The sequence below is a fragment of the Aspergillus clavatus genome, genomic scaffold (assembly GCF_000002715.2).
Source record: "Aspergillus clavatus NRRL 1 1099423829806 genomic scaffold, whole genome shotgun sequence".
In the NCBI taxonomy this organism is placed as follows: Eukaryota; Fungi; Ascomycota; class Eurotiomycetes; order Eurotiales; family Aspergillaceae; genus Aspergillus; species Aspergillus clavatus.
This window is the reverse complement of record NW_001517093.1, coordinates 695,147-715,768: the sequence shown is the minus strand read 5'-3', so window position 1 is coordinate 715,768 and position 20,622 is coordinate 695,147. Positions and strand designations below refer to the sequence as shown.

Sequence of the window (20,622 nt, the reverse complement as noted above, 5' to 3'; positions counted from 1 at the left end):
CTGAAACTGCTGCCTCAGGCTTCCCTCCAACCTCTCCTGTTCTTCTTCTTCCGCCAAACTTCTGGAACTTTGGACTCTTTCTCCCTCCTTTCTTTTCCCTATCCTTGGTCTTATCGCTCATTATCCGCCCTCTTCATCTTTCTGCTATCATTGCCATGGTTGATCCCAGAGACCTGGATCTGTCTCAAAGCCAGTGACAGTTGTTTTGACGCAGGACCCTAATCTCCCTGTTGGTCGTTGACTGCTGTTTATATCACGTCAACCCAAGCCCACCCCTCCTGTTCTCCGACACCCGTGTTTCAAAGCCTCGTTGCCATCTGGCCTTTTTCGCGAAATTTATCTAGCGTCCTAATCTTAAACTCGTCTATCGTCCTGGTGTGACACGCGTCAGTTGCCCAAGCCCTGATCTCTGGGTCGTGTCGCCTGGTCTATGTCTATCTGCCCCGTCGCCATACCCCTCGACTTCTCGTCGCTTTAGAACACACCATGACGGACACTGGGGCGCATCCTGGTGTGCGAAGCCTGCTGGCCAGATTCGAAAACAACAACCAGAGCAGCTCTACCTCCCCTGCCCCTCGTGGTCGATCGCCGATCCCATCAGATAACCAGGGAACCGGCCAGCCTCTGTCCAAGGTTCGCGCAAGTTTTATATCCGTTGATAAAACTTCCCATGGAAGTCTGGTCCCAGAGTTACGGACCGCGAGCAGTCCCATCGATGGCCCGTCTAGGGTGAGGAGCTTCAACTCCGAGGATTTCGAGGCCGCTCTGAAAAGTCCCGTATCTTCGTCCCCGAGCACTGGCCAGGAAGTCGCGGATATAGCTGTCACAGACCAATCTGCAAAGGATCCTTCCTCGACCAATAATGTACACAAGAAACAAGCGCCACCTTCCTCCGATAGCAGTGGTGCGAAATCGATAGAGAGCGCGACATCGAAGACCAAAGGTCAACCCAACTCACGGGCCTCGGCAGAGACAGCCGGCGCTCAGTCACCGCAGAAGCCAACTAAAACAGTCACGAAGCGACCTTCGAACATAAACGTTGGTAGAACCACTGCCACCACCAAGTCCTCGCCCACCATCTCGCAGAGATCGCCAGGACAGTCGCGCCCGCCAACCTCGCCCACCAAACTGGGCACCGACAAATTCTCCAAATTGACTAGCTCTACGAAATCGACCGTGACGAAGAATGGCAACCTCGAACCCACCCGAACCGCCACTCACAAGCCAAGCCGAACCACCTTGAACGCTGCTACCAAGACTGCGACTCGTCCTGTTCGTTCTTCTATGCCCGCGCGTGAGAGTACGAGGCCCACGACAAGCTCGGCTGGTGTCGGCAATGGCCACTCCAAGTCCCCAGTCAGGTCCGCTCGTTTGCCAGCCTCGAGAACGACCTCGGCTCTGTCTACCGCCGCCAAATCAGGATCCGCTCACACCCTGACTCGGAAGCCGTCGACATTGAAAAAGACAGTCGACGGAAGTCAGTCGCGAGCAACAACGCCTACTGCTGCCAGTATCCGCAAGCAAGCGTCTCGCCCGTCCCTTCCCAGTAGTTCAGGCTCCGACAGACCTCATTCACGGGCCAGCAATGGCAGTACCAAGCCCGCTGATGACAGTTTTCTGGCCCGGATGATGCGTCCTACAGCCAGCTCTGCCAGCAAGGTGCACGATAAGGTCGAAGTGAAGAGCCCTCCCAGTGCTACCAGAACGACTCGAGCTCCGAGGAAAGCTCCCTCAAAGATTGACCCTCGATCAGCCCATCGGTTGATGGAGAAGACCGGTCAAGGAAAGACCCAGGAGAACAAGCCACAGACCGCCCCGGCTGAGCGGACTGCTTCCAAGAAAGAGCTACAGGCAGCGGCTCCGTTGCCGGAGGAAACTGAAAACCAACACGATGTAAAGCCCCAGGCCGAGGTTTCCGATGAACTCCTCGAGTGTACCCCCGATATCGTTGTAAGACCTCATGAGGAATCTGCTGAATCGGTGGCTACTGGGATTGCGGAGGACTCCGTTGCCGCTTCGGCCGAGCCTTCAATCGCTCCCGCCTCGGAGGTGCCAGTTGAAGAGTCCGCCGCACTCCAGGCTGATGAGCCAGTTGAGCAGCCCCTTGAAGCAATTCCCGAACAGCCCTTGGATGTGGATGAGTCGAAACCTCAAGAGCACATTGCGTCTGTACCGGACTCAGTCGTCCCAGAGGCAGCTGAGGCTCAGCCAGAGACTCCTAGCAGCCCTGAAACCGAGGTGGCCAAGGAGCCTGTTAGCCTCGATATTCCAGTCGAATCTGTCCCAGCTGCGTCGCCTGAGCTTCCAACCGAGGTTCTCTCAAGCGAGACTGAACCCAAGCCGGAAGACGTTGCTAATGAGATGGAGAAATTGACCATCAATTAAACAGAACAGAGCCTATTTGGATTTGGCCCTGCGGTATTGGACATTAAGATACTCTAATCCTTTATCTCTTCTAATTTTCTTCTTCCCTGTCATTTCTTGATCTACTTGTCATACCCTTGGCTGGTATACCCAATCTGGCTATAATGCCTTTCTCCCGTTTTTTGAACTCCTTTCGTTCGCGCGAATCCTTGACCTCAAGGGCGCATCACTTTGTTTCTCTTCTGTTTGAGCAGGACCGATCACGTCGGAGCATACATTTGGTGGAGTTGCGTTCAGGATTATGTTGAGCTCTAGCGTCATTGCATCGCATCCTTTGCATTTGTACTGAGTAGGAGTATTCTTTTTCGAGGTTCATAACTTGTGTCTATTGATTTTGTTTTTCTCATTTTTCCTCTTCTCTTCGTTTCTTGTTCATATTAGTATGGAATCGACATATCAAGATCTCTTTGTTAATCACCTTGACATTGCACCGAGCTTCCAATAGCTTAGATGGGAAGATTTTTAATAGGAGATCTGTGCTGGGATATATCTCACGAGAGCGCACGGTACCAGAAACGAGAGGATACCAGCAAAAAGTAGAAATAATATACGCTAATAATATCACCAAACCCCAATCACAAGAGATACAACGCAACCAGACTAAGGCTCCATGTTCAGAACTTCCTCTCGAGCTTCTTGAGAAACCGGTTTACACTACTCTCGACCCGCGACGCGCCGTTCTCGAAAGTGCGCGACCGCTGTGTCGGGTTCTGCACGGCTTTCTGCGCATACTTCTGCGCATGGGAATTAGCCTCCGCTTCGGTCGGCCGGTAGAGCTGTTTGTGCATGTCGTAGCCGCCTGCTGAGGCCGTGGACGGCGGGGCCGCTTCGTAGGAGTAATTCGAGTAGCCGCCGATAGGCGGGGGAGAAGTAGGCTGGACTTGAGTAGGGGGTGGGGGGGTATAGAGACTCTGGCCGTAGAGGTGGGCGTTGGGATCGACGGGCGGAGGAGCAAAGGACATTGTTGTTCCTGCTTGAGTGACAGGCTGGCCGCTGCCGACGAGGAACGCAGGGGTATACGAGGGAACACCCGGCGGGCTCTGGATGGATGACCGCGAAGAGAAGGAGCCCGAGTGAGTCAGACCGGCGCTTGGGGGTGGCGAGGCGTAGCTTCCGGGTAGCGAGTAAGGGACACCCTGACTCGGGGGAGGCGCATAGCCTCCTCCGAAAAGCTGGGTCGGGGGTGTCATCGGGGCACCACTGTCTACTGCCGCTGCTGCTGCGAGTCCAGTTCCGTCTGCGGCATCGATTGGTGGTGGGGTTTTCTCGCGGTGCTGGATTGGTTCAGGAGCGGCAGGAGCAGCAGGATTATATGGCAGAGGGGTGAATTGAGCAACTTCCTGTGGCTGGACCGTCACAGGCATGTGTTGTGCGACGCTCACTGGTCGAGGAGGCGGAAGAACGGGTGAGGCTGCGGCGGCATGAGACGCAGGATTGGGAGGAGCTTCGGATCGAGAGTTGGGGGTTTGTCCATTCTGATAAGCAGGGTCCGTGATTGCCACGTTCTCTAGCTGTTGCACAACCGAACTGGCTGTAACTTCTGTAGGAGCCGGAAAGGGGTGCCTGTCCGTATCAATCTGCGACTGAGATAAGTATCGTTCCGCCACATCCAAGAACGAATTTGCATCGTCTATGGTCCAGAAATAGATGTCTAGTGTATGAAGACGTTGAAGGTCTGTGTTGCCACCTTGGGCATCGCTTTTAGGTAAGTGCCATTCGTATAGATTGGTACTCGGCGGAGGTGGAAACTCCTGGGGCGTCTGCTGACTGTAATTATCTACAGTGAGAGTACAAAGAGTCGGGAAGGTAGTGGAATGACGCAGGTGGACGTGGTCCAACGCTAAAGCCAAGTGAGCAGGTTAACCGTGGTGCCCTAGCAGAGATACTGACCTCCATTGAAAGCATCTTGGTCTGAAGTTCCAGGGTTATTGGCAACTTCGACCCTTAATTTCTGTGATGAAGCATTGTGGTAGAGGTAAAAGTATGAACCCTTATCAAACCGGTGATACAAAGGTTTGGGAGTAGGTGCTGTGAAATAATAATGGATATCGGCAAATCTGCCACGGTATCAAATCAGATACCTTGACTCCATGCAGACAGATTGAAGCCGCATCATAGTCTGCGGGGTAATGAGGCTACTTACACGGTCAGCATACGCTCTTCACCTGGCAACGGAGGCATGATGGTCTATCAATATATGTCGAGGGAGAGGGAAAGATGTCATGAAAGGGGAGGATAGACACAAAAATCACGAAGCTCGCAACGGAGAGATGAGGAATTGATTAAATAGCTATTCCACTGTGCTGAGGGGATGACTTACTGGACCTCTAACATGCAGCGTCTTGACGCCGAGCAGCCACGACGGCGCTTCGAGATGGGGAACGGAGGACGGTGATTAGTCGAGAGAGTTGTAGTATGGGATGATGAACATGTGACTTATGCCTCAGGTATCTAAGGCCCTCAGGCAGCTTCTTCGGAGCGGAGTCGGCGGCTCTTGTTTCTCCGAAAATTTCATCTGAGCTTCCGCATTATCTGGAGATCCTCTACAACAGACGCCATTTGATGATATCGAATTAGCGGAATCTGGTTGAAGCATTGAATTATTGATTGGGCGTGGAACTCTGTCAGGTAACCTCATATTCCTCAATCCTCGCAACTTCCAACAGCGCACGTTCTTACGGCCATCACCAGCATATTTGTCCATTGACCGATTTCCTGCGCCTGTTGCGATACCCAGGCCCGCTGTTGGGACCTTCATTGAAATCTCCCGACCTCCAAAATGTCTCTGGTCAACCTTGCCCACGTCTGTTCGCATCTGAACAATGCCTCCAAGGCCCGCCTTGGTCTCACATCAGTTCCTCATAGCAACCTACATCTGAAATTATGCCTCGCCCTTCAAAACTCCGGGTACATCTCTTCCGTTGTCCGTGGCGGTCCGACTCCTCCCCCGCCACATACTCTTCTTGGTCACCCGGCAGCAAATGATGAGGCCCAGGGCGTGGAGCCATTGACACAGGCCAACATTGCCTCGAGACGATTGTGGCTGGGATTGAAGTACTGGCAAAGTGAACCGGTGCTGGGGAAAATAAGCATGATCAGCAAGCCGACGAGAAGAATCACGATCGACGTTGCTGGACTTCGACGCGTGATCCGGGGAGAGAAGAGTGACTATGTGGAAGGGTTACGGTCGCCGGGCGAAAGCTTGTATCTTTCAACAGACCGAGGAATTTTGGAGGCGAGGGAGTGCGTCGAAAAGAAGCTGGGAGGATTGGTCCTTTGCAGGGTTCGTTAAACAAACGGACCTAATCGGCAATACGCGGTGGCTAACGCCTTGTCTTCGTGTGCGATTTTTGTATATTGTTGTGATTTGCATTGAATCCGGAGTTTGGGTTGGTCGCAATGTTTCCTCCCATTCTTGATTATACTGCGACAGCTGGGATGGATGCCTTCGTCCAAGGCTTTGTATAGTAACTTTTCTAGAATCTTTTATGTACTACTTATTTCTATCTATGACCTGACCGCCAAACCTCAGGTGCTATGTCTCTTCCTTTATAGGACCTGTGTGACCATGCCAAAGATCTACTCCTAGACAGTCATTGAGATAGAAAGACCAGCAAGAAGCCAACGTTGGTGGTAAGGTTGCACGTGCCTTGTCTTATGTGCCCCCTCCGCCGCCTTCATTGACAGTCTCGAGGATCACAAAAGCGCGAATGGAATGGGGGCTACGCTACCCATCTTCTCCTTCTACGAGATCACCACTGCTAGTGACCGGTCTCTAAGAGCTTTCGAGTTTATTGATGGTCGACCTCATGTTCCTGAAGTGGACGCCTTATTCTACTAAAGCCCTGGCATTTTACGCGCTGTTCATTGACAAGCGTCAAGACAGCAATCTTCGCTGCTTGGAGAAGTATTCTGATAGGAAATACCTGAGATGGCCGAAGTCAGACCTGCTTTAAAGAGCGTCCTTATAAATGGAGGAACTGGTTTCGTCGGCTCAGCTCTCACTAGAGTGCTCTCAGAAAAGCATCCTGAATGTGTCATTACTGTCATAGACCTCCACCAGCCTGGTCCCGTCCATCTGATTCCAGATGATGTTCTGTTCATTCGGGTCGACATCACCAATCCCGCCGAAGTTTCCAAGGCAATGCAGCAAGTCCAGCCAGACATTGTGATCCACACCGCTGGGGTTATTCCAGCTGTCAGTGAGCGTTTCTCACGGAGATTAGAAGATGATCTTCGGAAGATTATTGTCGATGGCACCAAAAATATGCTCAAAGCCGCCAAGTCGACAAAGGTCAAGGGATTCGTTTATACCGGTACATGCCGTATTATAACAAATGACATGGACAGATCTCACCCAAACATTGATGAGCCATGGCCCATTCCGCATTCCTCCCTCATATACGGCGAGTCTAAGGTTGCATCCACATCGCACGCTGTCAATCTCTGATTTGTAGGCCTTCGCCCGGTCTAACTAGTGTTTGTTCCCTGTTATATTTGGGCTGCTGCAGAAGCTATGGTGCTTCGAGAATCGAGCGATAGCATGGCTGCCTGTTCCCTTCGACCTTTCGTGCTCTGCGGACCTGGCGACTATCAGCTAGTGCCTGCGATACATGCAATGCATTGCAGAAAAAAGAGACTCCCTTTGTCGTCGGGAGCGGGCTAAATCTATGGGATATCACCTATGTCATAAATGTCGCAGACGCTCATGTTCTAGCCGCCAAGAACTTGATGACCTCCAAGACTGCCGCTGGTGAGGCCTTTTTCATTCAGAGTAATGAGCCCATCACCTTTCGGGACTTCTGCCTGGCAATATGGGCTCATTTCGGTCATGTTTCGTCGTTTGAGATCCATGTCCCTAGAGCATTGGCCTACCTTGTCAGGTTGATGTCCGAGTACTGGACATGGATGTCTGGTACCGCAGCGACCTTGAGCCGTGGGAGTGTGAAAGATGCATGCTCGACCCGGTAATTCTAGGGTATGAAGCTCGTGTTGGGATCGAGGAAGGCATTCGACTGAGTTGTGAGGTAGGTGCATATTCATAATGACCCCATGCAGTCATGCTCCTCTCCCACCAGAGTTCCAATTCTGATTCACTTCCAATATCAGAGGTACGCTTGTCGGTTGGGGATTGAATCGCTTGCTCTTAAGATTCCGCATTAGAAACAATAGGACCCCGCGTGAGGACCTGAAACGCCACTGACATTCTGTGGCATGTCATATCATCGATAGGTATTCCTTTCGTAGTTTCCCCTGAGATGTCCTCCGCCTCAATGTATTCCTTTGAAGCTGACCCTGTCAAAAGTCAATAGAAATCAATATCACAGGAAGCGTAAATTCAAAGGTGGAGACCTCGCTGACCTAGGACTTCCACTACCCCCGACTTTGAGCTCAAGCAGTATGAGGAGTGGATAGTGTGGCTTTTTTTTTTTTTTCCTGTCCAGGAATCCTCATGCTTCCAGGTTCCGGCTGTCCCAATAACTGATACAAACGAGGACTGATCGATGCGTTGGCCGAGGCTTGGGCCACTAAACATGCAGTGATTCGTATGCCCAATGGTTTCATGAATCAATGATCTTCTGGCAACGAAAGAAGATCCATGTCCTTTACAGTAAGAATTTGAGCCCAAAATCCAAGTTAGGGCCGCCATCAATTCCAAAACTCACCAAAATCACCTATCTTTTGATGATAATACTATGGTTTTGTTGCTCGATCTTTGATGGTTGCGTATACAATCGCCCAATGTATCTATATACCCAGCCCAACGGAACCATCGGACCATTTTGTGGAGATTCTGGTGTACAAGCGATAGCTTGATCGTCGAAGATGAATCTAATTCAGACCTACTATCGACGGAAAAAGCAAGGTTCAATGATGAAGGGAGAACCGCTCCCGGGATCATGGTGGAAGTCACGCAGCCAGCGTTACCTATCCGGGACCAATCGTGCATCTTCTGCTCCCACTTTGATTCATCCGGCCATCAACTTCAACCCACAATTCCCATCCATCAAGCCATCGACTTCACTCAAGCCCTGATTCTGAACAACTCAGCGCAACTAACGCAATATTCCAGCGCTCTCATTGATGCGTCAACGCCCCATGGGTCCCAGCTGTCGCTGTCCCGTCATCTAGTGGACAATCGCCCTGGTATTGCTGCCCAAAACTTTATGCGGCCCTGGATCCCGTTGCTCCTCTCTCTACTTCCCTTCTCTTCAGGTTCTTGCTTGAATGAGAATAGATCATCATGCAGAGGTGACATGGCTCTCACGTTGGGCGAAGTGCCTTTCATAGTTTCCTTCCAAGGCCATTGACTCCAGCTGATGGAAACATATCCACCTGATCCATCTGTGAGACCACCAAAGGTACCAGATTCAATGGTGATTTACTTCAGAAGCCTGGCTGGTTGGCCATAACGATTGCAAAATATTTGTCCATAGCGCCCTCTTTGCCTAATCCTTGTCAAGGAAGCGCAAAGAGTACCATTTATCTCTTTCCAACCCCGTGGACTAGCCTAAGCTGGTTCTTTCCTGCATGGGATTCTACTAAAGAGTACTTCTCCGCGGCTCTCTAGCACAAGTATACAGGCTCCCCCAGACACAAGCGGCACCTTCTTTTGAGTCCTTCTTTTGCCACTGATGCGGGGATCTTCGTATCTCACCTGTTCATTGTAATTTTGGATCTCAGAAGATCGAGAAGTCGCTTATCCGGTATGTTATCCATTGGCTCTTCTGCCAAGTATCCGCTGACTCCCTTACCCTTTTAGACAGCAGCTCTTCTTCATCCGTTCGGACTTATATTAGGGAGGATCCCAAACATTGATACAAAGACCTCGCACCTCTTCATCTTGTGTTCTCCCACCAGCGCACGATCATCTTCGTGATACTCTAATTGATATTGCTTCATGTCGACGGTTCTGCCGCCTCCCCTGATACCCATGTCTTCGGGTCTTAGTTCCTTTTCCGGAGCGACGTCTAGCAGCGGCTCTCGCTCTTTTTCCGTCGGCAGCGACTCTGATTCATGGTCTCGGCATGGGTAAGTCAAGATCCAACCTTAAATTGACATATTTCGTCAATTTCACCGGTTGTGTATCGTTTGAGGAAGCTCACATACTCTACAGTAGTTTCGTGCCTCCAAGGCCGCACATCTACGGGACCTCGGCTGAGGCACCCGTAATCTATCAACAAAGGTAATCATACTTCACGAGTTGTCTATCCCACACAACATGCTCCACTGATAGTTCTCCCGTGCTGAGATTATTCTACTCTCGGCTCAGTGCCAAAAGATGCTTCCCGCCTCCTCGCGAATATGCTTCAATGGACACCCAGATCCCAACCTCAGGCGCTCCAAAACAGCCATCACCGGACTTTGAATTTCGTGTAGCATATGGTGGGCTTCCAGGCATTCCACATACCTCTGGTGGCATGCCTTTCTCACCAGTTACATCACTTCCGCGCCCCGGCCCGCTGTACCGGGACTGGGATCACCCTGCGCGTCTCCCCTCGGAACCTCCCCGGCATGAATTCGAATTCGTCAAACCTTTGGAAATACAAGAATGCCTCGTTGAAAGAAATAGCAGGCGTAGCGCTGAAAAGGCCAAGGCTACTGCTCGTTACCATTCACAGAGACGGCCTTCGAACCGTGATGAGTTTGACGGACCCCACCAGTTGCTGAAGTTGCCATCCCCACGTGTCATAGAGGAGCAGGGGAGGGAGCTACCCCACTTGCCTACTAATCTTGATGTCTCAGAACAAGATCGGATCTTGAGCGGAGTGAACGACCGGCTGTCTCAATGTGCCTTTGACTTCGTTGCCAAGTATCAATTTCCAATCCCCTTGGAACCTGACAAGAGAGAGGTGAGGATTCCCTCGGACCGCGAGTGGACCGAATGGGTATATCTTCTGAAAAGACTGGCCACCAAGCGTCGCATCCCTGCTCGGGTACTCTACAATGGTCAGATCAAGCAACTGGTCACGGTATTGGAAAACTCACTTGAAATGAGGCATGCTGCCAAGCATCAATCCAGACCCATTAAGGATGACCGCAACGTGCTCCAGCTCATCTCAGCTGGTACGCAGGTTGCCAAAATGCTCAAAGATGCCAGTGCCATGGAATATCTAGACAAGCTCTATCTGGAAACTGAGCGACGTATTCAGGATCGGCGCAGCCGGCGCGTGAAATTTGTCAGCCCTTGAACCGACCTTGCTGATTTCCAATGCTCTTGTTCATTTCAATATGGCCAATTTATCTTCATCCCACAGGATTCACCCATTGGAAATCACCAGTCCATGCTTCTCCGTGGATTAATTACTATTGATCCTTGGAATTTACCGAACATAAGGAGCTCCACTGGAAATAAGCCTCTACTTCCCCAGGACGGATTGATTCTCCATATTTACCACATGGATGGGCCCAAAGGAAGTCCAATCGTGATGAGTGACAGGCACTCCAGCCAGCATCCCACGTACACATTGGCCCTAACTTTTGCTCTTAAGTTGAATTTCCCGCAAACCACGGATCCAGGATTGCCGATTGTTCCTAACCCATCATTGAGGATCTAATGAATGTATGTTTTCTTTGTACCGGTTTACTGGGTGGCCCAATCATTCTGAATCTTCTGCACTCCATTTGTCTTTTGGTTGGCACCCTTCGTTACCTTGAGAGCATTTCCTTCGTCCGTTTCTGTTCCCCCCTTCCTCTCAATACCCGGCCTGTGTCGCTTGTATACTACAAGTTTGGGTAACTGTCAGTGACTGAGTTGTTGCCGCATTCGTCCATTGGTTGCTGGGAGGACGTTTTTCTTGAGATTCGCTGTCAATTCTGCACGTTTTCATGTACCCTTGCTTAGGGACTCGTTTGAATCCTATATTTGTTTCCGGTGGCTCTGGTTTCCTGTCATTTTTTTTCAAAGTCCAGGGCTCAACTCACCTCTAGAGGATGTGTTCTACCACGTGTTCTACTTCAGAAATCATCGAGAAGGTAAGAAGGCCCAAGAAGGGAGCGGAAAGTGTAGAGGGAAAGCATGGCACAGCAACGAGAATGGCTCTACTGGCCTATTATCGTGTCAGTCGTTGGCTGTAAAAATAGCTGGGATTCTACTACGCTAGATGGCCACTTCATACTGGCAGATATACAGGAACCCTATCCTATGGATATCAGATTCCATGAACATTGGAAATTGACTGCTCCAGCTGATTCTTTCTCTGAAATCGGAAAACAAAATACCATGCAATATAAATGAGTTCTTGATGGGAAATGGTCTTTACTTCATTCATACAGCGCGCTGCATATATAGTTTGTTGAATATATCGAAATCACTGACCCCGGGGCATCTCATTGACCCCAAAATCGTACACCGCTGGTTGATACTGTCAGCTAACCTCAATACTAGGCTCGGAGACGTCCTCTGAGCTAGAGATTCTGTCCAAGCCGAAGCCGCAGCCTATCACTCCGCCTACGTATCGGATTGTGCCGTCTGGTACAAATGGTGGTTTGCTGTTAGCTGGTGTGCTGGGGCCAGGTACAATTGCAGTGACATTAGCCATTCTCATTCCTTTTTGCTTGAGGGAGGCGTCTGGGGTAGTAAGCCGGGTGCGGTGGGTTTCGGCAGTGACCCTTGAGGGGCGCTTTGGGAAGTGTGCTGGTCAGTGTGCTGGTCAGTGTCTGAGGTGGGCTATTGCAGGCGAGCGTCGTTGATAAGCGCAGTAGGAAGAGTGTCGAGAGCACTGATGATCATGGGAAGGTATGTTTCATCTGGTGCTGTTATACTCGCTCAACAGATGTCGGATGCGGGAGGTAGGTCCTTGTCTATCGCATCCCTTCTCGTCCTGGCCTGATGGCACGGCACAAGTGTCGGGCTTCCCCCCAAAGGTCTGACGGGACGCGTACTCCTCCGCAATACGGAGGCTGTAAATGCTGCCGCGTTGAAGGGTAGTCGGCTTTGGGGACTTTGGGAGCCGGGCTGCCGAGCCGCGTCATGAGAGCCGGTGTGTCGAAAGTAGGTACCTAGGTCGTGCTGGGTATCAATGCTGCAAATGTTTTGGTAACTCATGACAAGTACGGGTGATACCTATGCTTGCTGCTTGCTGGGCATGGAATGTCTCAGTCAGTCACATTTGACAGTCGTTTGGCATGTTGAGTACCATTTGCCGGATACATTCCGTTGCGCAATATCAGGCAGGGTCTTACAGGCCTACTTAATGACATTATCGTATTGGACAAAGAATAGGGACGGAAATGGAACAGCTAATACCATCCTCTTGAATGATGAAGTAGTTCTGATAAGAACTTTTGAGGAGTCTGTCAAAAGTTGATTACACGAGAAAAGACCCACCAAGCCGCCCGAATGGTCTAGTGGTATGATTCTTGCTTTGGGTTCCCATCCTGAATTGCAAGAGGCCCCGTGTTCGATCCACGGTTCGGGCCCATCTCTTTTTTCCCGGTTTCATATCTTTGTGATATACAGGCTTTTCCCCAATCTCTGTATGATTTTCTTGTGGATTGAGATTTTTTTTTTGTTAGTTCATACAAGAGAGAGAGCCTTGGCCTTGTACCACTATGTCAAAAGTGGTGCGGACCAGGCGAAAAAGCCTCGTTAAGTTGAGTGGCTGGTCAAACTCGAGGTGTCGATTGCTATCTACCACATATTACCTCGATAAAGGGCGGATATCAATCAGTCCATTATCGCTGTGAAGTATATAGTTCCTTCGTTGGCCCTTCATCATACTGTAGGCTCAATTGCTAGACGCTCGGGGCAATCAAAATATGTGCACGCACAGCATGTTTGTACTAATGATGTATCTGGTTCTTGGGGATAGCCAGGTTAAGCTCATTCAAAAAAGAAGGATGCTGATCAAAGTTCAAACAAAGATTGTGGCCAACATATCGCAACGATAGAATTGGGCTTAAGAAAAAGGAATGACAAAAAAGCAAAAAGATGGGCCCGAACCGTGGATCGAACACGGGGCCTCTTGCAATTCAGGATGGGAACCCAAAGCAAGAATCATACCACTAGACCATTCGGGCGAGTTTGTGACAGTGGCAAATTAACTAGCCATGTCGAGTCAATTCCTAATAACTCAGACATGGTAGTCTCCGCCTCTCTGTACCCTCTCCTCCAGTTTACAATTGTCGTCCTTGTCCCACAGGACTTGCATCAGAAACAGCATCGATTGCGCTTCAGGCAAATCTTGACCGGTCAATACCCACTGATCGGCTCGCTCAGATCCCTCGTCCAGAAAAACGGGCCAGCTGTTTTACAAGACGAGCAGCAAAGGAGGCGAGTAGCCTTTACTTCCAGTGCATCTCTCGGTTCGGCTTAGCACAGCAGGATTGCCACTAAAATTGAAACTCATATGCTATCCTAACCGCGTCATATATACATGCTCATATTGTAAAACGCTGTACAAAGCATATCTGCTCCAAGAACGAACAGGAAGAATGAAGGCTGAGATATGTGACATCAGAAGATCAAGCGTAAGCGGTGTTTCGGAAGAACTTCACCCAAATATGGCTTACGTGGCGCAGGCAGTAACGCATAAAGCAAAGCGGCGAATACTGCTTGGGATTCTTCCACATCATATAGCCAGCCACTCCCACAGCCGTGATAAACGTGGATCCCAATCCCAGACCAAGGACCGTTCCCTGTCTGCGGGCTAACTTGATGACATCTGAGTACCGCTGGTTGCTGAAGCTGACGCGAGAATACTGCGTCTGCCAGCCGAGGCTGGGGACGTACCGGTCGAGGATCTCTTCAATGGACTTGCGCAGTTTGTATAGAGGAGTTTTGACGCCCCATCGCATCTCCACGTAGTTTTCCTTGGAGAGGTCGTTGATGGCGTGCGTGTCTGCGCAACGCTGGTCCGTATATGCTTGGAAAGCCTTTTCGCGCGCTTCTCGGCGAGCTTCATGGCTTGCATCCAAGTCGTAGACGCTGTGCTTGTCAAGAACTTCGAACAAGACTCGGATGTCCTCGAGTCCAGCGTTGAGGCCCTGGCCATAGAACGGCAGAACAGCGTGGGCTGCGTCGCCGACGATGGCGACACTGGAACCAAAATGATGGGGCTTGCACTTCAAGCTGATCAGAGGGAGATGGGGGTTTGTTGCGAATTGCTCTTGCAGATCGGCTGGGGGTATGAGTTCTGGGGAAACGCCCGGGAAGTGGACATCGAAGAAATCAAGCAGCTTCTGTGGCGAGCTTGCCAGGTATGTGTAGTGAACTGCAGGGGCGAACAATGTACATGTGAAAGACTTGTCTGCTGATGGGAGGGCGATGAACATGAATTCCCTTCCAGGCCAGATATGGAGGTGGTTGGGTGAGATGCGGAACTCGCCATTCTCAGTTGGCGCAATGCGGAACTCACACCACAGTGTGTCGATGTACTCTTGCTGATAATCGACTCGGGCGAATTTCATCATGTGGTAGCGTACTGCAGAATGAGCGCCATCCGCACCGAGCATAAAGTCAAAGTCCACTTCGATTTCTGGCACACGGTTGGCGGAGTTAGGAAGAGGAGCCTCGCCTGGCACGCGGCGCTCAAACCAAGCTTTGTTTGCCCGGAAGTCGGCTCCCGTGAGTTTGTGGTTGAAGAACAACTTCACATTGGGTGTGTGCTCCAATTCGTCGAGAAGTGCATTGTTCAAAGTACTTCTGTCAACAGCGTTGATGGCCTGTGTAAGATAGTGTTAGTCATCACTTGCATGATACAGATATCCGAATTACTGACCCGACCATGAACATCGTATGCTTGTGCAGCTTCCCACAGCTGGCCACGGTCCTTACCATGGATCATCCGTCCATACATTGGAATTGTATCGCGGAGGACATTCTTGGTCAGCTCCTCCCGATTAGAGTGCTTCATGGCATTGATGCCACGCTCCGATAGGGCAAGATTGATGGATTTGGTGAAATTGAGTGGAATCGTCGATGGGTCACGAAGATCTGCATCCCATTAGTTGGCTGAAAAATGTGACATGTTCGAGTATGGCATCTGGCTAGGCTAGGCTAGGCATGCAAGGGATGCATATAGTGATGTCGTACAACACTTCAAGTCAGACATAAGAGTTTTAAACAACAACTCTCATGGAGACAGCCAGTTTAGAACAGATTGGACCTACCTCCACGTAATTCATACACCTCTACCTCATCCCCTCTAGCTGCAGCATATAGAGCCGCCAGTGACCCCACCGGACCAGCTCCCACGATGACCACCTTCTGTGGCTTCCGTACAGTGTCCGCCATGATGAATGGAGTTTGACAGAAGGCCACAAACAGTGAGAAATCACTCGACTTTCCTCAAGAAGAGAACGTCTCTGTCAGATTCTGCCACTACTCCTGCTGGACTCGTCCGGTGTGTCATGATCCCGCACGTGAGGGACGATATGCGATGTCGGAAATCCGCGGGGATACTTAACCCGATTCGGAAATTAACTTCTGGCTGCCGCGATTAAACGAGGCTTGGCGTTTTCATATTTTTTTGGCGTCCCTGTCATGCACTCACGCTAGCCTACTCTCGGCTAGGTCTCAATCCTTTTTGGCCTAGACTATATATGGTTAGCGTCATCCATATCTTACGGTAATTTTTGCTGCGGCGGTTCTGCGAAGGCTCCCACCTTTTTGGGATAAGATAATAAGATACCCAATCTACTACATCCTCTCTTCGCCTCGTATATACATTTGTCATTCTTTTCTTTGGTTTATCTCTTCATTCTGTCAATATGGCAGCCGAAGTTGCGGCTCGGAAATGTATGGGGGTGGACTGCGAAAACAATGCCGGAACTTTGCAGTGCCCGACATGCCTCAAGATGGGCACTGATAGCTTCTTCTGCTCGCAGGATTGTTTCAAGCGGAGTTGGGTACGCTACCTTGCGTGACCGTCCCGGTCTACTTGTGTTGATCTATTCTTGATAGCCGTTATATACTGACTTTGCGCGATCAGAGTGAGCACAAGACCATCCATAAGAAGAGTAATATCCTGTCCAACCTCTTCCCTCCAAAGGTAGTTTCTGAACCAGATCCAGCCACGGGACATTTCAACCCTTTCCCTTCGTTCCAGTTTACGGGACCCCTCCGACCTGTCTATCCTCTGTCTCCTATGCGAACGATCCCCAAATCCATTCCTCATCCCGACTACGCCAAGGATGGTATCCCTCGATCAGAGCAGAAGTTCGTCGGCCGCCACAACATCACCATCCTGAATAAGGAAGAGCAAGAAGGCATGCGAAAAGTCTGCCGCTTGGCGCGTGAGGTGCTGGATATCGCTGCTCGCGAAGTTCGTCCTGGCGTTACCACTGATCACATCGACGAGGTTGTGCATAAAGCATGCATTGAGCGCAATGTGAGTATCCCCATTGCTGATCTTCGATTACAGACAATGTGTTGCTAAGTGATCGATAGTCCTACCCATCGCCGTTGAACTACATGCATTTCCCCAAATCCGTATGCACGTCAATCAATGAGACCATCTGCCACGGAATCCCCGACCAGCGGCCTCTCGAGGATGGCGACATCGTCAACATCGACGTTACATTGTATCACAACGGGTTCCACGGCGATCTTAACGAAACTTACTACGTCGGCGACAAGGCACGCGCGAACCCCGACGCGGTTCGGGTTGTAGAAACCTCTCGAGAATGTCTTGAGAAATCAATTGCGCTAGTCAAGCCAGGAATGCTTTTCAGAGAACCCGGCAATGTGATTGACAACTATGCCAAGAGCCGGGGTTGTAGTACGGTTAAGAGCTATTGTGGACATGGTATCAACCAGCTGTTCCACTGTGCACCCAATGTTCCTCACTACGCCAAGAACAAGGCTGTCGGAACGGCGAAGCCTGGCATGTGCTTCACCATCGAGCCTATGATCAACCTTGGCACTCACCGTGATCGGACTTGGCCTGACGACTGGACCAGCACCACGGCGGATGGTGCTTTGTCTGCACAGTTTGAGCACACATTGCTCGTCACGGAAGACGGCGTGGAGGTTCTGACTGCTCGTCTGCCCGATTCACCTGGGGGCCCCATTCCCATGCCGGTCGCTGAGGAAGCTAAGCCAAGTGAAAACTGATGCAGAACATCTGTATTCTAGCATGACTGACAGTACCACGACCTCAAGACATGTCATTCAAGGCTTCTTCCCTGCTTTGTAGGTCGTAGTGACGAGGTGTCCGAACACGAGAATCTTCTGAATCCCTAGTTCGGCATCTGAAGTGCAACATTGTACTGCTTATCTCTAACTACTTGTACCACCTATATCCGCACCTGACGCGCGGCTCGGCATGTTTTCTGGGTTTCTTAGTTCGTGATTTACTGTCATTGGCAGCACTTTCAAGCTTTGATCGGCTGCGGCTACAGCCGAATCTGACACGTCACATCCTCTCGTATGTGTTCTTCTAGGTAACATGCAAGAACGAGCTATAGTGACCCAGGATTCATGTTGAGATGCTGCAATGCCGATAAGTGAGATTGTGACTCACAAGTCTTTCAATTTCCAAGGCGTGATTGCTTGCAATAAAGGTGTCATTGGTAGTCTGACTCTTATGAAGCTATTTGGAGAATCGGGTGCTCCTGCATTGCTTTTCGCGTCTAGTCTGCGATTTCGAAAGGAACTCCTGTATGCTAGGCATGATCATAAAAGTGTAGTCCCTGAATAATGTGGAATGTTAGGCTGTTGAGCTGTTGACTCTTCAGAGTACCAATTTGGAGTTGATGATCAATGAGGAGAAATCTAGCCTAACCAGGAAGGTGGGTAAGTAGGCCCGGGTGGTTGGAGATGGGAAGTTGACCGATTAAGCCGATCAGCCAATGGGATGGAGAGTATTTGTTCCTGCCTGAGTTTGTAATAAGGACGCAGTGGGGCCGCTTATCAGCACGTGACTTATTGTTCAGTTTTGGGAACTTCTTACTCTCTTCGCATCCAGCGAGGAATCCTTCGACTTGATTTATTCCAATTGCGCGCCGATTGCCGTTACCTAGACACACTGGTCGTCCAGAGATGTCTTCCGAGATAGCTCCGACAGAGACTTCCCCTCTGTTGGGACCGCAGACCGGCAATGCTCCTATTACTGGTGCAATCTCCAACAATGTCCTCCGAGATCCCGAGGCGGATTCATACAAGGATGACTTAGGACCGAGATATAACCTTCGATACATTGTCCCTGCCGTCTCTATTGGGGTATATTATTCAATGAGACGAAAATGGCTCTTTCGAACGTCTGCTAATATCAGGGAAATAGGTTTTCCTTTCCGCAGCTGACCAAACCATCATCATGGCTAGTTACGGTCAGATCGGATCGGACCTGAAAGCTCTCAATTTGACCAGCTGGGTGGCCACTTCGTATTTCATCACGCTGGCAAGCTTTCAGCCATTGTACGGAAAACTGTCCGACATATTTGGCAGGAGAACCTGTCTCTTGTTCGCATATGTTATTTTCGGACTCGGATGTTTGTTCTGCGGTCTGGCACGGAATATTCATGAATTGATCGCCGCTCGTGTATGTGGACAAATCCCCTTTTCCTGGTATGAATCTAAATGGATGCTCATGAGCTTCAAGGTTTTCCAAGGTATCGGAGGCGGCGGTATGACCACTGTTGTCAGCATCCTGATGAGTGATATCGTTCCTCTTCGGGATCGGGGAGTGTGGCAAGGCGTCATCAATATCATCTATGCCACCGGCTCGGGAACGGGAGCTCCTCTAGGTAAAAAATTCTTTTGATTTGATCTCAGACCGTTGGCTGATTTCCTCATCAGGTGGCATACTAGCAGATTACATTGGTTGGCGATGGTATGTCGATTGAGAAACCTATTCTGCGATTCATATCACTGATTCGAATTCTAGGGCCTTCCTCGCTCAAGTTCCACTCTGTATCCTTGCATTCCTAGCCGTCTCAATTATGTTGGACTTGCCTGCTGAAGAAGACAGCCACTGGAAGACCAAGCTGCGCCGTATCGATTTCCCCGGAGCTCTTGTTCTTGTTGGGGCTGTGGTTGGTCTCCTGCTGGGCCTTGACCGAGGCAGCAATGTCTCCTGGACGATACCGTTGACCATCGCTTCTCTGTCTGCCTCGATTGTCCTTTTGGTACTCTTCGTGGTGATTGAAGTCTACTTCGCCGCCGAGCCATTTGCCCCTGGCCATATCATCTTCAACCGGACCTTTTTTGCCAGCTATTGCTGTAACTTTTTCAGCTTCGGAGGTTGGATATCAGGACTCTTCTTCATACCCCTGTATTTCCAGGCTGTGGATGGCGTGTCCGCTACGGTTTCTGGTCTGCGCCTTCTCCCAAGTATATTGGCTGGTGTCACTGGATCTCTCTTCGCTGGCTACGTTATGAAGTGGACAGGAAAGTACTACTGGCTTACGATTATCGCATACGGCCTCCTGACTGTGGGCCTTACCATCATTTACTTTTTCTCGGGCGGACTGACAGAGAGACTTGTCCCTCTAATTCTTGGTATGGTGTGTTGCGCATTTGGAAATGGTATTGGTGTGACGACGACCTTGATTGCCCTGAGTAAGTGTCTCCAATCCGCGTTCCATACGCGAAAGTCTGCTGACTTGACCATTTAGTCTCAAACGCGACTCCCGAGGACCAGGCTGTTGTTACTGCCTGTTCATACCTCTTCCGCTCGTTGGGCTCTGTCATCGGTGTCTCGCTGTCCTCGACTGTGGTCCAGCAGGTTCTCCGTACCCGGCTCATCTCCGCCCTGCATGATAGCAGGGATATTGACCGCATCGTTGAAGGGGTGCGACAGAGTCTGGACTACATCAAGACACTTGATCCGGCAGTCGGAAAGATCGTCCGAGGCTGCTATGGAGCGGCAACCAACAAGGGCTTCGCCTTTATGGTTGGCGTAGTCTTCTTCTCCCTTGTGAGCAGTTTCTTCATCCGTGAGCGCAGGTTAAGTGGGTAAGAAAATGATGAAAAGAATTGCACGATATATATAGCCATATGGAATCAAAAGTTGACTATTGCTTTTGAACATGATGGCAATGTTAAGATTGAACATATCTAGAGCCAAGGCGTGACATGATATATAGAAACTATTATATAGAAACTATCTTTACAGGGGAAAGACCTGTGTAATAAAGATAGGGGAGATACAAATTCACTTATTGACTAGTATACAGGATTAGTATTTTATATAGGTCTACTGATGAGATAGATGCATTTGTCATTATCGTAGTTTGGATTGGGACTGACGATGA

The 20,622-nt window shown here is 50.2% G+C and overlaps 8 protein-coding genes and 2 non-coding genes across 10 annotated transcripts, besides 2 other annotated features; 7 read left to right on the top strand and 3 right to left on the bottom strand.

Annotated features, from left to right (window-relative positions):
- Positions 1-486: 486 nt before the first annotated feature.
- Positions 487-2,385, top strand: ACLA_081550 (uncharacterized protein; the record flags this gene model as incomplete). The annotated part of the gene is made up of 1 exon (XM_001267890.1): positions 487-2,385. One exon carries the CDS (start codon positions 487-489, stop codon positions 2,383-2,385), a length of 1,899 nt encoding a protein of 632 aa, XP_001267891.1.
- Positions 2,386-3,038: 653 nt separating this feature from the next.
- On the bottom strand, positions 3,039-4,605 carry ACLA_081540 (uncharacterized protein; the record flags this gene model as incomplete). The annotated part of the gene is made up of 3 exons (XM_001267889.1): positions 3,039-4,264; positions 4,315-4,481; positions 4,568-4,605. The coding sequence occupies 3 exons, from the start codon at positions 4,603-4,605 to the stop codon at positions 3,039-3,041; spliced, it is 1,431 nt and encodes a 476-aa protein (XP_001267890.1).
- Positions 4,606-5,203: 598 nt separating this feature from the next.
- On the top strand, positions 5,204-6,203 carry ACLA_081530 (mitochondrial 37S ribosomal uS8m domain-containing protein; the record flags this gene model as incomplete). Its single annotated transcript, XM_001267888.1, has 2 exons — positions 5,204-5,707; positions 6,030-6,203. 2 exons carry the CDS (start codon positions 5,204-5,206, stop codon positions 6,201-6,203), a joined length of 678 nt encoding a protein of 225 aa, XP_001267889.1.
- Positions 6,204-6,355: 152 nt separating this feature from the next.
- On the top strand, positions 6,356-7,395 carry ACLA_081520 (putative C-3 sterol dehydrogenase; the record flags this gene model as incomplete). Its single annotated transcript, XM_001267887.1, has 2 exons — positions 6,356-6,862; positions 6,967-7,395. The coding sequence occupies 2 exons, from the start codon at positions 6,356-6,358 to the stop codon at positions 7,393-7,395; spliced, it is 936 nt and encodes a 311-aa protein (XP_001267888.1).
- Positions 7,396-9,358: 1,963 nt separating this feature from the next.
- On the top strand, positions 9,359-10,616 carry ACLA_081510 (uncharacterized protein; the record flags this gene model as incomplete). The annotated part of the gene is made up of 2 exons (XM_001267886.1): positions 9,359-9,456; positions 9,698-10,616. 2 exons carry the CDS (start codon positions 9,359-9,361, stop codon positions 10,614-10,616), a joined length of 1,017 nt encoding a protein of 338 aa, XP_001267887.1.
- A 1,440-nt stretch (positions 10,617-12,056) lies between these two features.
- Positions 12,057-12,084: a microsatellite.
- Positions 12,085-12,760: 676 nt separating this feature from the next.
- On the top strand, positions 12,761-12,846 carry ACLA_081500. Its single transcript has one exon. It is a non-coding gene; the product is annotated as a tRNA-Pro (tRNA).
- A 514-nt stretch (positions 12,847-13,360) lies between these two features.
- On the bottom strand, positions 13,361-13,446 carry ACLA_081490. The gene has a single exon. It is a non-coding gene; the product is annotated as a tRNA-Pro (tRNA).
- A 444-nt stretch (positions 13,447-13,890) lies between these two features.
- bna4 (kynurenine 3-monooxygenase) lies at positions 13,891-15,661 on the bottom strand (the record flags this gene model as incomplete). Its single annotated transcript, XM_001267885.1, has 3 exons — positions 13,891-15,090; positions 15,147-15,361; positions 15,538-15,661. 3 exons carry the CDS (start codon positions 15,659-15,661, stop codon positions 13,891-13,893), a joined length of 1,539 nt encoding a protein of 512 aa, XP_001267886.1.
- Positions 15,662-16,137: 476 nt separating this feature from the next.
- Positions 16,138-17,482, top strand: ACLA_081470 (methionine aminopeptidase MAP1; the record flags this gene model as incomplete). The annotated part of the gene is made up of 3 exons (XM_001267884.1): positions 16,138-16,275; positions 16,359-16,757; positions 16,817-17,482. The coding sequence occupies 3 exons, from the start codon at positions 16,138-16,140 to the stop codon at positions 17,480-17,482; spliced, it is 1,203 nt and encodes a 400-aa protein (XP_001267885.1).
- Positions 17,483-18,409: 927 nt separating this feature from the next.
- On the top strand, positions 18,410-20,327 carry ACLA_081460 (putative MFS multidrug transporter; the record flags this gene model as incomplete). Its single annotated transcript, XM_001267883.1, has 6 exons — positions 18,410-18,589; positions 18,651-18,908; positions 18,969-19,113; positions 19,166-19,199; positions 19,254-19,927; positions 19,984-20,327. 6 exons carry the CDS (start codon positions 18,410-18,412, stop codon positions 20,325-20,327), a joined length of 1,635 nt encoding a protein of 544 aa, XP_001267884.1.
- Positions 20,328-20,448: 121 nt separating this feature from the next.
- Positions 20,449-20,475: a microsatellite.
- Between the last annotated feature and the right edge of the window lie 147 nt (positions 20,476-20,622).